Genomic DNA, 16,224 nt, shown 5'->3' on the forward strand with positions numbered 1-16,224 from the left:
TTATACCCTGTAGTGAGCATCTATAGTAAACAGGAAGTTATTCTGGATTCAGCCTCGCTGTAATTTGGAGGCAAGATGGAGAAGATGGAGAAGATGGAGAAGATGGTGAATGTTTATGTGGCATTTAATATCAGCAACATGAAAATATAACTCTGGGTAAATAAATTAAATCTGAAACACTAATGTTTTTAATAAAATAATCATTTTGCCTCCTTGCCTTGCGATATGAAACACAGCGTCACTGCTGATCATTAATATTGAAATGCAGATAAATATCAGTGAAGTAAAATTTTAATTATTTATAAGGAATGAGCCTGACCTCGTTATCAGTGTGAGGTTGAATTAACTCAGTCAGTCTCTGGATTAACTTCTCTTCATCCAGCCACTGAAAACACACACACAGCATGATTAATGTACAATTTAACAAAACACAGATTATATTCATATATCCTAATATGTGTAATATATACGTTTTTTTTCCCCGTATACAGAGCAGTAGCACAGCGTGACTCACGGTGAGGACGTCGTGTCGGAGCTGAACCGGTTCCACGCAGCTGATAAGACGCAGCAGGAGGTCCATCATGGCCGACGCGTCCATGTGCTTCAACACCAACGCTATAAATCCCTCCTTCTTCCTCAGGAAACTGATCGTCTGTGAGACAAGATGGCGTTAATGGTGTTAATGGCGTTAATATCTCAGAGCAGCGACGGCAACTAAAACAAATAAACTGGAAAGAAAATGCTGGTTTGTTCAATTCAAAACAAAATCACTCTGAATCATTTAAGAGTCGACTCTTATTGATGAGCTGAGTCAAATGATCTTTTGAATTCCCATCACTAATGACAACAATAATCAAAAAATGGGCGGGGCTTAGGACCATATCTACATCTCTATGCCTGATTAACACATTATAATCACAATTCTTTTAGCAGTATCTGTGCTAATTCCTACGATAAAAGGATTCCCACGTGCACCTGCTCAGTTTTCCGGCTGATCAGATTGCCGAAGGTTTTGCTGAAGAAGGAGGCGAGGAGCGGGTTAAGAGGCGGATCTTGCTCCAGGAAGCTGTAAAGCGTGTTCAGGAGAGAGTCGTCTCCGCCCACTTTATCGTTAATGACCGAAACGTCACACGTGAGCAGCTCACACGCCGTGTTGGCGTACCTGAGGAACAGAGAGCGGAGGAAAAGAAATGCGTGCGCACCACGGTGAACTTGTTTCTCACACAAAGGCAGAGAAAAAGAAAAATGCCTCTCACTTTAACAAACTTTTCGGGGTCTTTTTGTGTGTTTTTTGAGACCCTGGTAAAGATATTTAATTAAAGAACTAGATTAATTAACATGCTGAATCAGGTGTGGCTTCTGATTGGTTGGAATGTCTGTGTGTAACGAGCCCAGTGAACTCTTTTCTTACTTTCTAATAAAGAAATCTTAAGACGTCTCCTTACTTGTAGCGCAGTTTCTCCTCGCGGTCACTAGGGGGCTCGTGTGTGATGAGGCTGATGAGCTCCTGTAAGCTGCTGTCCTGAGTGAGGAAGAGGAGGAGGCGCTGGTTCTGAGCCTTACACTCCTGCAGCACGTCGTCTTCATCCAGCAGCTCCTTCAGCGTCACGTCTTCCTTCTCCAGCAGCTTCTCCACCTGAGACGCCGTGTGGAGGTCAAACTTCCAGAACATGACTGCGGCCTCGCACCGGGACTGAACACGGAGAGAACGGAGAGAAGAGCAGTGATAAAGAATCTGAGCTCTCAGGGAATACCATCTTCATTATCTTACTCAAGTTCATCACAATTATTTAGACAATAAAAAAAAAAAGTTATTATATATGCATTATCATGGAAAAATGTACCTTGACTACTGAGTACTAAAGACTTTTTTTAATTTAAGTTGAATTAAGAAATATTAGTGTTTCCTAAACTCTACATAAATCACTAAACTGCTCAGCATTATCAGAAACAAAATTATTTTATTGCGTGTTCTCATTTTATCTTTTTAATTGGACACATGTATAAATCTTTTAGTCACAATAATTGGGTGTAAATCTTTCAAATGATCAGCAGGAACAAAATTAGACTATAAACAAACAAATAAACAAATAAGCCACAGCACTGAACAATCCAATATAAAGTTAAAAACGATATCATTAACTTTAGCTTTAAATTAGCTTCCAAACTCATGGCTGATTACTTACGGAATAAAACACACAGCGGTGGTGTGATGAAACGGAGTAACAGTTATCACGCTGAAGTTGATTGTTTTCCTATAACAGCATGCCCCCAAGTGTTTTATTCCTCTTTAAACACAGCAATTTACTAACAATTACAATTTTTTAAAATTAAAGAATGACATTTACGTTATAGCAGCTATAAACACTCGTTCCCTCACCAGCCTCTCTTTATTCTCTCTCTTAAAGTTAATAAGAAAAATAAACGCAGCTTGTTCCGCATGTTACTGAGAAACCGCAAAGAAGCGTAAACTCCTCTGTCCTGAAGACGTCGCAAAACTTAAAGTTACAGCTTTACCTCTGACTGTTACAAAGCGCTGACACTGGAGACTCCTTCCCTACATTTTAAATAAACATCAACATATCATTTACTGAAGTACATGAATGTTAAATAAACATATTTCACCTTACAGAAAATTTCAACAGATCAACGATTACACACATTTTTTATTCATTTATGTGAAGCGTCTTCTGTACATGTCCTTGTGAACGAGCTGTTGCTATAGAAACCATGCTGTATTAGAACAAGCGCATTAATTATAAACCTGTGATGTGCAGCTGCACTTCTGTCAGAGCTGCTGTTATAGAAAACTAATCAACACCTTCTGGCCAATCACAATCCAGAATTCAGCAGTGCCAGAAACATGATCAGGATTAAAATAAAATTAATTGCAGCCCCGTTTTGCCAATCAAACTTGTTTAAGATTTACAATGAGTTATTTGTCGGATGGTTTAATCCACAGTAATTTATAAACCGTGTGAACAGAACACACAGAGAGTCTGTAAGGTTTATACGCTGAAAAATGATAAACTAACACACATTTGTGAAAGCCACTAACAAATTGACAGACATGTCAGAATTGCTCATTGTGCTTTTCGTAGTGAAAAAAATCGAAACATGATTAAGGTAAAGAAATACAGTTACCTTCAGTCAGTGTGTGTGTGTGTGTGTGTGTGTGTTTTTCTTTAGATAAAGCACAGAGTCCAACACACACTCATCAGTGTCCAACACCGTGGAGTCAGACGACCTGACCGGCTTTATAAAGTTTATCACGTTACATCACAGCACACACCTGCAGAGAGAGAGAGAGAGAGAGAGAGAGAGAGAGAGAGAGAGAGAGAGGGACAGAGAGACAGACAGAGACAAAGAGAGAGAAAGAGAGAGAGAGAGAGAGAGAGAGAAAGAGAGAGAGAGAGAGACAGACAGACAGACAGAGACAAAGAGAGAGAGAGAGAGAGGGACAGAGAGAGAGAGAGAGAGAGACAGACAGACAGACAGAGACAAAGAGAGAGAGAGAGACGGAGAGAGAGGGAGAGAGAGGGAGAGAGAGGGACAGACAGACAGAGACAAAGAGAGAGAAAGAGAGAGAGAGAGAGAGAGACAGAGAGAGAGGGAGAGAGAAAGAGAGACAGACAGACAGACAGACAGAGTGAGAGAAACACAGAGAAGGAGGGAGGGAGAGAGACAGTGAGACAGTGTGAGAGAGAGAGAGAGAGAGAGAGAGAGAGAGAGAGAGAGAGAGACAGACAGAGAGAGAGAGAGAAAATGGAGATTCTGAAATATGTTTGCTTTTTTATAAAAGAAACAGAAGAAAAGCTGATAAAATTATGAGTCTTGCTGGACTCTCAACAAACAGAACTAATTTATAAAGAGCATTAGAAAGATTCTGGTGAAAGTACAAAGCCAGTGACAAACACTTCACTTAAATAATAATTAATTTTTTTTATTTTATTTAATTATTTGCCTTACTTTTAATAACATGATACTTGTACATTATTTTAATTAAACACATTTATTCTTTTTTTTTTTAAACACATTATATGTTTTTATATTGTTGTTATTATCTTTTTTCTGTCACTGCTATTAGTTACATTTTATTTATTTACCACAAATTATTTACTTATTTTACTATCTTATCATTTGAACTCACATATTTAAAAACAAATGTGCCCTCAAACGTGTTTGAATTTTTCTGGCCCTGAAAAAATAAGCCCCTCCCCCTGCCTGAAACAGAGCCAAGTCACTATTTCTTAAAAAGTAACTTAAAAAAAGAAAACATGCGTAGTTTTAACAAAGGGGTCAGTTGGAGGGAAAAAAACTGAAATTCAAATCACAGGTGATAAAAGTTGCACACTGCTGCTTTAAACACTCGCAGGCTGAGTAAAAATATGTGCTGACTCGGCTGCTGTGCTATTTCAGGCTCTGAATGGATTAAAACAGCGTTTGTGAAGGAAATTACGTCGGCTGCTCCATCAGCTAAGCAGATCTTATTACAGCATCCATTTCCTGCATATACAGTATACATTATATACATTATCCTGTGCAGTGCACACATGTAGGAGTGAGTCATTAACATTTATAACCCTACATATACACTACATACATGTCCTGCATATAGATTTATAGATCTGATTAATAAACCAAAAATAGATGTAAAACTATGGAGCACGCAGGAGTTCAGGATAATAAAAATGAAAAGAATGGAGTGTTTAATCATCAGCATGCTGATGTTCTCAGTTAAAACCGTCATATACACATCACAGTTTTCCTCACTGGCTTACACACACAGACTCTTAACTCCCAGAATCCTGAAAAAAGCTCTTCCGTTCTTCTGATTTGACTCATTTATTGATTCAAGTTGAATCATGTTGCAAAAGTACGTCACCTAAAAGCATTTCATTTCGTACATGAGTCACTCGGCACTCAAAAGTCCTAATGAACAACAAGTTTTAACCAAACACAGGCTTTTTAAATCTGTACTTCAGGATAAAATGGGTGAAGCCAGAGCAAAAGGGCAGCGGTGAGAAAATACAGACACGAAGCAAACGGATTAGATTAACAAATCAGCAAGGAAATGAGAATCAGAAGCATCGGGACGAGGAAGAGAGGCGGGAACTGGGAGGAAAAATGAACACACGGGCCTTCTAGCTCATATAAACACATGAAGAGTGTGCATGTCTGAACCTGAATCTGCTTTAAACTGTGTGTGTGTGTGTGTGTGTGTTCAGAGGTGTGTATGTGTAGGTGAATAATGCTGCATTCACTTGCTCCTCAAATTGTTCCCACCTGCTCAGTTGTAATTATTCATTCAAGTGCTTTATAAATGTTTCCTCATCTATTTTTGTATCTCATTTATGTTCCCACTGCTGTAAACATGTCCACGCAACCAGAGGACAGATTGTAAATATGAGCCTAATCGCGTCAAATCATTCAAACCATCCTTTCCTCCATCATAACAAAAACCCGGGGTGCTTCAGAATGATTTCCAAAGCTCCTACTTAACGGCTACGTCTACATGCACATCAGTATTCTGATATTAATCGGAATTTGGTGATATTCTAATCAGTACTGAGTCATGTATATAAACACCACAATCCGATTGCAATCCGATTCAGATTAAGACAATATTCTTATTCCCAGCCCTGGAAAATGCCTGTATTAATAGGAAATTTGTTGCATGTTAACACCTTATTCAGAAAATCCACTGAAAGGAGATATATGCGTGGCTCATTCTGCAAGGAATTGTGGGTGCTAACAGATGCTTAGCTGTAGGCTAGGTATTTAGGAATGGCAACTCAGGCAAACTTACAACAACCAAACCCTGTATACAGGAATATTCAGATGCCTGTATCCATGTAAACATCGTATTCGGAATATTGGTTCAAACCTGAATATAGATCTTAAACGGAATCTGAGGTGCGTGTAAACGTTGCCATTGACTCGAGTAACATACAGAAAGCAGCTTTACAGAAACCTGGATAAAGATTCAGCTCATTAAATGAACAAGCTCACTTTTGGATGTTATGGATGATTCCACACAGACACCCTAAAGATCTGCACTTCCCATAAACACTTCCTGCCCAATTCTCACCCTTACCTCAGCGGAAAACCTCACTGCAGATTTGTACCTAAGTCGTGAGTTCAAATCCTGACAATGCCACAACCATCCACGGCAAAGAGAGTAAAATCTCTCTCTGCTGTCAATCACAGCAACACTAGCCAATCGTGGGCTTCTGTGAGCTCGTGTATGCAGAAGAGGGCGGATAGCGCTTTGCACTCAGTGTGTAAAATATAACTAAAAGTAAAATATAAAAACTTCCTATAAACAGGACATAAACTAAGACATGTAAATAATTTTTAAAAAGTACAACATGTAGGCAGAAACTGCTGAAGTGTCAAAAACACAGGAAAAGAGAAGTCTGGAATTAAAGATCACCAAATGAGGGGAATGTCTGAGATCTTCTAGCAGCTGGTTCCAGTGTGTTTGGTTCTAACTCTAGGTACTGCTCGCTGGTTCAGTCTGTATTCAAGAGAATCCGCTAACGATGTCCGAGACGTCAGACTGTCTAGCCGTATTTATTTCTATCTGTGCAGCGTCTCCTTATAGACATCACGGTGTAACTGAAGTTTCGTTTTTCTCCACCAAGCACTTGACTTTACTGAGAAGAACATCAGGAGTATTTGATGTTATATGTGGTATCGTAGCCCTAGCCTTGATAATGATTCTCTCATTAATCATTGATTAATTATATATATCTTTTACAGAAATAGATCTGGTGTCAGTTGCTGGAGTTGACACTATAACAACAACAATGCAGAAATGATCAGAAAGAGCAAGAAATAAGAGTCGACGCGATGTCCAGGCCTTTGCACTCACTCACTACTGTTTGTATTTACTCTTTTACACCTCTATACTGATTTATAATCATTAATAATCGCACTATCCGCTATCACCCAGAAGAGTACCGCTTCCCTTATGACTCTGGTTCCTCTCAAAGGTTCTCCCTCATGTCCTCTCAGGGAGTTTTCCCTTGCCACAGTCACCTCCGCATGGTCCGTTATGGATTTAGATACAGATACAGATTTATGTAAAGCTGCTTTGTGACAATGTCTATTGTTAAAAACGCTATACAAATAATGTGGCTTCACACACACACACACACACACACACACAGCGAGAGAGAGAGAGAGAGAGAGAGAGAGAGAGAGAGAGATTATTAGAGCATCTACAAATTATTATTCATCAACCAGAAACATTTTATTCTCCATCAATGACAAATCTTCAGTATTAAAATCGGCTAAATTCGGAGTTCAGTCTGAACACAACAATCACACTGCAATCAGTATTACGAATTAATTGTGCTGTTTGGCCCACACGCATGTATGTGTGTGTGTGTGTGTGTGTGTATTACCTATATAAAGGCGTTTGGCTGGAGTGCGTCATGTCGCCTGGTTGTTATTACCCCAAACCGGCAGCTTGTGTCTCCTCAGTGCGCTTTAGATAATAAACAGCTTCCAGTTTAAATCGAACTTCATGTTTCTCTGCACTCACCTTTAATGCCTCAGCAGTCCGTGTAAAGCTGTCCGATTCAGCAGCTCGGATGGTCTCACGTTTAATAATCACACCTATAATAATAACAGCAATAATAAGAGTAATAATAATAATAATATTAATAATAATAATATCGGCGGCGCGCGCTGTTTGCGTCCTGCTGCAACACAATGCAATGAAATTCCCCCACCCTGTCTCCTCACCTGTCCTCCACACACACACACTCACACACACATACACACACTCACACACACACACACACACACAGAGATAATTCCAGATCTGAAGTCCTGGGTTAGGAGAGCAAAATAAGCTCTTTTGACATGTTTATTTGAGTTAAAATGGCGGACGCGGTAACGGGAGCGCGCAAACAGCAGCGGCGCGCTCGGGCTTTAAATTGCCCAACGTTTTATTAGTGCTGTGTTTCTTTTAATCAGAAGCACGCACGGATTTGGCTGGAAATGAAGTGCATGTGTTGGTGGAGATCCCACTGAAATGTGGTGTGTTAAATGAAGTGGGGTTAATAATGCACTTTTAGTTTGGGTTCTTGGAAATGAAACCTGGTGCTGGAATGAAGCTAATATTAATCTACACTCACTGATTTCAAATCACACCGTAATCCATAATCAGGAGAGGATTAGGAGAAATAAATGAAAACAATGTGAGAAGCCTGAAAGAACCAGGAACTCCACAGCAGGCCATTGGAGCAGGATTATTCAAGGACACTCCTTTAACTCTGCGCCGCGCCTCCATCCATCCGCCCGACGCACTGCGCATGTCACAACCACAACCTCCAACCAGCTCCACCACTGCACAGGGACATGCAGAGAGTGCTTCATATAAAACAAAAATATACATCACTTCTTCTTCCTCTTCTAAAATTAGGCCTGTGTGCACGGTGTGATTTAAATCGATGCTAAACTGGAGGACTTGCAGTCGACGAGATCTGGGTTGCCAGGTCTGCTGTTTCTGCTGAGGCCATAAATAGGTCAAAGTAGGACATCTAGAGGAGGAAACAAATCTAAATAAGGTCTAAATAAATCTTTAACCAGAGCCATAAAATGATTTTACTTTAAATATTAAACTCTGATTGAGAGTGAAGACTTACAGCTGGCTTGCAAAGAGAGACTGGAGTTAAGAGGTACTCAAAGATTATATACAAAAATAATAATAAATAAATAATCCATAATAAAATGTGCATTTTTTTTATTTAGTAAAGAATAAAACACTCCAGAGAGGGGCTGCAGCTGTAGGAAAATAATCAACGATGTGATGATGATGTAGAGCTGGTGATTTTCTCTGAGTGTTTTATTCCGCTTAAACCACAGCAGCTTGCTGATTATTAATCATTTCTTTTACCCATTTTCAGTTAATGTTGCCTTATTGCTGAAAACTTACAAATAAATGTAACAGAAATATTCAACAACAACTTCTCAACACTTACACATGATTCTCTGGAAATAAACAACACGTTTTTAACCCAGTTATTGTTAGAGTACAGTAAATTAGCTGCATTAAAGCAACTGCAGAATAATGAGTACGAGAGCATTAATATAAACCTTCTGACCAGTTAATAGTTTAATACCTATTTTTAATGCTTTTATTTAAAAAAAAAAAAAAACACCATAATTTCTCATCATTTGCATAGTAGTTAATAGTTATAGTCTTAAGAATAAATTATAGTCTTTAGAATTTATTTATATTAACCTTTTATATGTTCAGAGCTTTTTCTGGAGTTAAAATAAAAGGTGCTATAATAATAATAATAATAATAATAATAACTTAAAATTCTCTATATATAATGGATTGAAAAATCTAACCAAAGTATTCCCTATAAAGCACATTAAGAAAATAACAACAATCATAAATTAATTATAAAATAAGAAAATTAAGATACTATAAAGTTCATAAAATTATTATTATTAGTAGTAGTATTAGTATTAATATTAATATTATGAGGCTCTGCTCAACTTCCGTTGTTTTCGCGGTTGCTATGGTTACGTACTGTCCAATCAGCACACAGGTTTGTGAATCGGCGCGACTAACCAATCAGAGTGAAGGGGGCGGGGTTTGTCGGAATGCGGATGGGTTAAAAATAAAAACAGCGCAGCCGGCTTTTCTTTTCCTCCGCTCCTTATCCTTCCTCCCGGTCCGGTTGGGTTCGGCTCGGCTCGGTTCGGTTAGGTGGTCGTCTCCTCGGTGTGGTTCGGAGACATGGCGAATGTAGCGGACACCAAACTCTATGACATCCTCGGAGTTTCTCCTTCGGCTACCGAGAACGAGCTGAAAAAGGTAGCGTGTGTTTCTAGAGCTTTCTGCGGGAGAGAGGCGGTCTGGGCCGGGGAGCCGCGCTAGCTCTCTGCGGTGGCGTTAGCATAAACCAGCGTGTGTTATTCTCCCGTGTGCGCCTCTAAATCCCACCCGGGCCTTCATCATCCAATAACACAATCCTAATAATTATCTTATGTTTGTAGTAATCTTATTTTTGATCTTCTGTGAGAGATAAAGAGAGAATGTTGTGGCTCTGAATCCTGACAAAAGATGCTGTTTGCTGCGCTAGCATCCCTGACTAGCCTCCACCTCAAATAACAGCTCAGTTTACTACTTTACTGTCTGAATTATACCGAATAAAGTGCTTTTTATATAGAATTATACAGCTAAAGTACTAATAATCCTGATGAGGAGTGAAATTGTGATTTTATTTTGATTTTATTATATACTGTAAATCCACACCTCTCACTGATTTAATCGAAATGTGATTAAAATAATATTTTAGATATTTCTGTTTAAGTCCTAAGATCTTGTAAACCATTAAAATAATTTGTATATATCAATAAATAAAATTAAATTAAAAAAAAAAAAAAAGGCTGAGGAACATCTACACCTTTACTTTCATTTTCATAGCTATGAATATGCATGACTATGCAAATTTGGAAACGCCCCCATCTCACAGTCTCCTATCACCAGCGTTAGCTAACATAGCTAGCTGCTAGGAAACTAGCCTAATAATTTGCATATCAGTGGAGTTTATTTTGTGACATCACAACCTGAGTTCACATGTAGCTCTGCCCCAAGGCAGTCTAATCTATCGTAGTCGGATAAAAGTTGTGTCTGTTCTAAACACGTTCCAGTGCATCGGCTCGGGAAGAACGTAGACGCCCAGAGCGAAGTCGTGTTCGTACGATGAAAACAACAGAGTTACGTTACGAAACTTAAAACGCTCTTAAAATGCAAAACAAACGCTAGAGATGAAGTTTTATCAAGTGGAAAGAGGACGTGAAGGGAAATCTGTTTACCGTTTATTGTCGCGACGTCAGGTGTGTTTACGGTAAAATAACTCGGGGAGGAGTTTCCGACTCGGAATTCCGAGTTTTCCGAGTCTGAGGTCGGTTGAATTTTTCAGAGTTCCGAGTAACATGTTACGGTAATGCTGATACAGTCTCCGTCCTGAATTAAAAAGAAAACAGTGTAGGATGAGGATGATTTTAAATCTGACTCGAATTTTAATATTATTAATACGTGTTATAACTGTTTATTACAGGCGTATCGCAAACTGGCGAAAGAATATCATCCTGATAAGAATCCCAACGCAGGAGACAAGGTAAGAGACGTGGTGTCATCACGCAGAGCTTCACTGAGAGGGACGGTGAAGTCTGAAGATAATGACGTGTGTGTGTGTGTGTGTGTGTGTGTGTGTGTGTGTGTGTGTGTTAGTTTAAGGAGATCAGCTTTGCGTACGAGGTGTTGACTAACCCTGAGAAGAAGGAGCTGTACGACCGGTATGGAGAGCAGGGTCTGCGTGAGGGAGGAGGAGGAGGAGCCGGGATGGAGGACATTTTCTCCCACATCTTCGGCGGAGGTCTGTTTGGGTTCATGGGAGGTCAGAGCAGCAGGAACCGAAACGGGGGACGGCGGAGGGGAGAGGACATGGTGCATCCGCTCAAGTGAGTCACTCACACACACACACACACACACACACACACACACACACACACACACACAGTGGATGGGAGTTTACCTTTACTAAACAGTGATTACTAATCTCTCTCTCTCTCTCTCTCTCTTTCTGTGTTCCAGGGTGTCTTTAGAAGATCTTTACAACGGCAAAACCACCAAACTCCAGCTGAGCAAGAACGTCCTGTGTAGCGCCTGCAATGGGTGAGAGAGAAACATTAATTAATAATAATCGTTACGACGATCGCAAGAAAAGCGTCTGGTCGATCTTATTAATGCGTCGGGTGTGAGAGGGCGGAGCAAGACTCGGGAGACAGGCGGAATTTTAGCCGAGCTCCGGGCGTTTATTCAGCCTGCGCTTTCTAAAACTCAACAAAACCAAAAGCACTCGACAGAAACGGGTTCGTCTCGGACTCGCAGCTTTCACTCCATCACGCTAAAGTTCACGCTTCACAGCGTGTGTTCGTGCGTGTCTCGCAAGCTCTGTCTGTTATATCTCTCTATCTCTCTCTCTCTCTCTCTCTCTGTGTCTGTCTCTCTCTCTCTTTTTGTCTCTGTCTCTCTCTCTCTCTCTCTGTGTCTGTCTGTCTCTCTCTCTCTCTCTCTCTCTCTCTGGTTACTGAACGCACAAACAGACACAAATCAGTACACAGGCGGTAATAAGACACAGGTGAGAATCATCACGTGTTACCTGCCGGTTCGCCCCGCCTCCTTTCCATCCACCGCTGACGCTCGACCACACCCCCGGTGCTGTATATTACTTTTACTTACTTCTTTGGATGAATATTGATTGTGTAACATTATTTGAATAAAAACAGAGCTTCCAGAATAGTTTCTCAAACTCCAAATTTAGTTTTACATGATTATACATATTTTACATGATGGATCTTACAACAACAACAATAATAATAATAATAATAATAATGATATGAAAAAATGACAGATCTTCTGTCCTAGAAGTGTGAGCAGCCCTGATGTAAGCGATTTGTGATTCTCCGTGTCAGAACGAGGGAGTAAACTGTGTGTGTGTGTGTGTGTGTGTGTGTGTGTGTGTGTTTTCAGTCAGGGCGGGAAGACGGGCGCGGTGCAGAAGTGTACTGCGTGCAGAGGCAGAGGGATGAGGATCATGATCAGACAGCTGGCTCCTGGCATGGTCCAACAAATGCAGACGGTGTGTAACGACTGCAGCGGAGAAGGTGAGGAGAATCATCACTCCTCCTGCCCTCAGATCTGTGTGTGCTGCTGCTAGAGGATTATATTTAATACACTGTAAACCTGTGATCTGCAGCTGCACTACTGTCAGAGCTGCTGTTATAGAGAGTTCATCAACACCTCCTGACCAATCAGGATCCGGTGTGTTTTATGATGTCGTGAACAGGGGAGGTGATCAGCGAGAGAGACCGGTGCAAACAGTGCGAGGGCCGTAAGGTGTGTAAGGAGGTGAAGACGTTGGAGGTGCACGTGGATAAGGGGATGAGACACGGGCAGAAGATCACGTTCACCGGAGAAGCGGATCAGTCTCCCAACACTGAGCCTGGAGATATCATACTGGTGCTGCAGGAGAAGGAGCACGAGGTAACACACACACACACACACACACACACACACACACACACACACACACGCGCGCGCGCGCACGCACACAATTTGAATAGCAGCAGTATAGCTAGTTTAAATAACAGATGTTAACATAACACCCACTGTGTGTGTGTGTGTGTAGGAGTTCCGCAGAGACGGTAATGACCTGCACATGAGCCAGACGATCGGCCTGGTGGAGGCGCTGTGCGGCTTCCAGCTCACACTCACACACCTCGACGGGCGACACCTCCTCATCAAATACCCTGCTGGAAAGGTCATCGAGCCAGGTGTGTGTAGGTGTGTGTGTGTGGGCGTGTCCTATCTGTATGTGACATGAATCAAGCCAAGTGTGTAGGTGGGCGTGTCTTGTATGTGACATGGATCAAGCCAGATGTGTAGGTGGGCGTGTCCTGTATCTTACATGAATTAAGCCAGATGTGTAGGTGTATGGGTGTGTCTGTCCTGTGGCGTGAATGGGGCCATGTGTGTAGGTGGGCGTGTCCTATCTGTACGTGACATGGTTCAAGCCAGATGTGTAGGTGGGCGTGTCCTGTATCTTACATGAATCAAGCCAGGTGTGTGTGTGGGCGTGTCTTGTATGTGGCGTGAATGGAGCCAGGTGTGTAGGTGGGCGTGTCCTGTATCTTACATGAATCAAGCCAGATGTGTAGGTGTGTGGGCGTGTCTTGTATGTGATGTGAATGGAGCCAGGTGTGTAGGTGGGCGTGTACCTTTTCTAGTAGCAGAGATCGCTGATGCCTGTGGTGAGCGGTCGTAGCTACTACAGTTATCTCGCTTCACACAACCGATTTTCACACTGAGTAGTGCGTTAATTTGCGTTAAATAGTTAGCTATATATATAACTACTTTCTCATCAGAACTTAAAAAAAAAAAATTGGACAGGCCACGCCCCCCACAACGAGTACAGTCGCATTGTGCATGTCACTTGCGAGTGTGACGTGTTGTGAAGTGATGACGTTGTTGATGACGTTGTTGATGACGTTGTTGATGACGTTGTTGATGACGTGCTGTTGGTGTTGTAGGTGCCGTGAGGGTGGTGCGCGGAGAGGGAATGCCGCAGTACAGGAACCCGTTTGAGAAAGGAGATCTCTACATCAAGTTTGACGTTCGGTTCCCGGATAACGGCTGGCTCAGTACCGAGAAACTAACGGTAACTCAACGATTAAACGCGCTACGCTTATATAAAGGCTGGTGTAGAGCAGTTATGTACATTGTGTGTGTGTGTGTGTGTGTGTGTGTGTGCGCGCACGCGCTTGCAGGAACTGGAGTATCTGTTACCGTCGCGTGAAGAGGACGCCGTCATCACGGCGGACACGGAGGAGGTCGACCTGCAGGAGTTCGACATGAGTCAGGGGTCATCTGGAGGTCAGCGGCGTGAGGCGTATAACGACAGCTCGGATGAGGAGGGCGGTCCACACGGGCCGGGGGTGCAGTGCGCCCACCAGTAACGTCTCTCTCTCTCTCTCTCTCTCTCACACACACACACACACTCTCACACACACACACACACACACACACACACACACACGGTCACAGTGTATCACACCTGGAATAAAACCTTCGACTCCTCTCCTCCAACCCAGACCTGCCAGCCTTTTAACGTGTTTAAAACTACGCTGCTACGAGATTTCGCTCAAAAATACGCAGTCGTCTTTTTCCTCACAGAAAAAAACGACAGATCGAGATGCGAATCCGGAATGATTGACAGTTGCGTAGATGTTTCGAACTCCGATATTAACGCTGCAGTCGACTTACCTCCGAAGTAGGGACTCAGAATTACGTCGCTTTTGATCTCTGTGCGTTTGAGCTACGAACGTGGATGGACGCCTTTTGTGTTTGTCTTTTGTTAGCAACAAGCTAGCTAGCTAACCGTAACACGTGATGTATATTTTCCTCCTCGGAGTCAGTGTTATAGATTTAACAAGCGAATATATCTGTATGTTGATTGCTCTAAAGTAAACATTTTGTGCTGCTGTGTTCATCGCTGATGCTGTGAGCGGCCATTTTGATTTGACGTGAGTCTGGGAGACCGCCCCGCGTTCCCGACAAGGAATTCCTCAGGAATTGAGAGGATGTTTTACCTAGTCGGAGGTCGGAAATTTTGAGTTACGATCTTTAGTCCAATGCAGCGTAAGTGACCCGCTGGAAGCCCCGCCCCCTTCCACCCATCCCACTCTCATCTCGCTGCGATTTTCCCGCTTGTATGATGCGGCGTCCTCGCTTTCTGTCAAATGGAGAATGTGAAAAATTTAATGTTTCCTTGAACGTTCATCGTGAAGGAAACTGGAGAGTGTGTGTATATACGGGGGTTTTTATGGTAACCACCAGGCGTTTGGGGGAAAAAAAGCTGCCACTCGTCTGTTGTAGCAAAGATGGCGGCATTAGAAATGTTACATACACACTTACGAAGATGTTACGTACAGTAATCGATAAGAAAGTATCCATGTTGACTTTTCTATTAGCTAAACTTTAGCTAATACAGACGAGTGGCAGCGTTTCCCCCCCCAAGCACCTTGTGATTACCGTAAAACCCTGTGAATACACACAACACACTCCAGTTTGTACCTTGTGTGAAAGGACGATGTGAAGCGTTTCCATGGGGATGGCAGGTCTGTAATTTCTCATACCCCTCGCCCCGTCTCGTCTCGTCTCATCTCATCCCTCCGTCCTGTAAACCGCTGAATGCACACTAAATAACTCCTTCATATCAGCTAAGACTGGAATGCTAAACTAGAACCTCCACCTCGCATTCGAAAAACACACGTTTTAAATGAATAACAAGAAGCAAAGAAGAAAAAAACAAAAAAATATACACAGAATGGGTTGTTTTTAATTCATTACCACCGACATTACCATTGTAGACTTTTATATACTGTATACATCACTGAATATTTAAACTTGAAAAGCAATTGTGTATAGGATTTAAGTTATAATCACACACACACACACACACACTTCTGAAACAGTATCAGAATGGAGACATTGGAGGACAAAAAGTTCAATAAAACATTTACGTGTCTAATACACACTCGTCTGTCATTTACTATTTAAAGTAAAGAATTTCTTTTTTGATGTTTTTCATATGTGTTTCCACCAACATACACATTAATAACTTCAGC

General features: G+C 41.6%; 2 protein-coding genes across 3 annotated transcripts in view; one reads left to right on the forward strand and one right to left on the reverse strand.

Annotated features, from left to right (window-relative positions):
• Window positions 1–7,936, reverse strand: part of ppp6r2b (protein phosphatase 6, regulatory subunit 2b) — a 20,960-nt gene extending 13,024 nt beyond the window's left edge. Inside the window, exons 1-7 of one of the 2 annotated variants that reach the window (XM_034305125.2) lie at window positions 7,756–7,936; window positions 7,553–7,626; window positions 3,145–3,292; window positions 1,446–1,693; window positions 976–1,162; window positions 515–652; window positions 320–385 (exon numbers count right to left, since the gene is read on the reverse strand). In XM_034305125.2, the coding sequence (XP_034161016.1) occupies window positions 320–385; window positions 515–652; window positions 976–1,162; window positions 1,446–1,672 (618 nt within the window). In that variant the 5' untranslated portion in view covers window positions 1,673–1,693; window positions 3,145–3,292; window positions 7,553–7,626; window positions 7,756–7,936. The other variant, XM_053234855.1, reaches the window with a different exon arrangement.
• A 1,705-nt stretch (window positions 7,937–9,641) lies between these two features.
• dnaja2b (DnaJ heat shock protein family (Hsp40) member A2b) lies at window positions 9,642–16,131 on the forward strand. The gene is made up of 9 exons (XM_053235081.1): window positions 9,642–9,844; window positions 11,094–11,153; window positions 11,267–11,496; window positions 11,630–11,710; window positions 12,569–12,702; window positions 12,885–13,081; window positions 13,227–13,371; window positions 14,128–14,255; window positions 14,365–16,131. Exons 1-9 carry the CDS (start codon window positions 9,767–9,769, stop codon window positions 14,551–14,553), a joined length of 1,242 nt encoding a protein of 413 aa, XP_053091056.1. The 5' UTR covers window positions 9,642–9,766; the 3' UTR covers window positions 14,554–16,131.
• The last annotated feature ends 93 nt before the right edge of the window (window positions 16,132–16,224 follow it).

Source organism: Pangasianodon hypophthalmus, chromosome 6 (assembly GCF_027358585.1).
Source record: "Pangasianodon hypophthalmus isolate fPanHyp1 chromosome 6, fPanHyp1.pri, whole genome shotgun sequence".
Lineage (NCBI taxonomy): Eukaryota > Metazoa > Chordata > Actinopteri > Siluriformes > Pangasiidae > Pangasianodon > Pangasianodon hypophthalmus.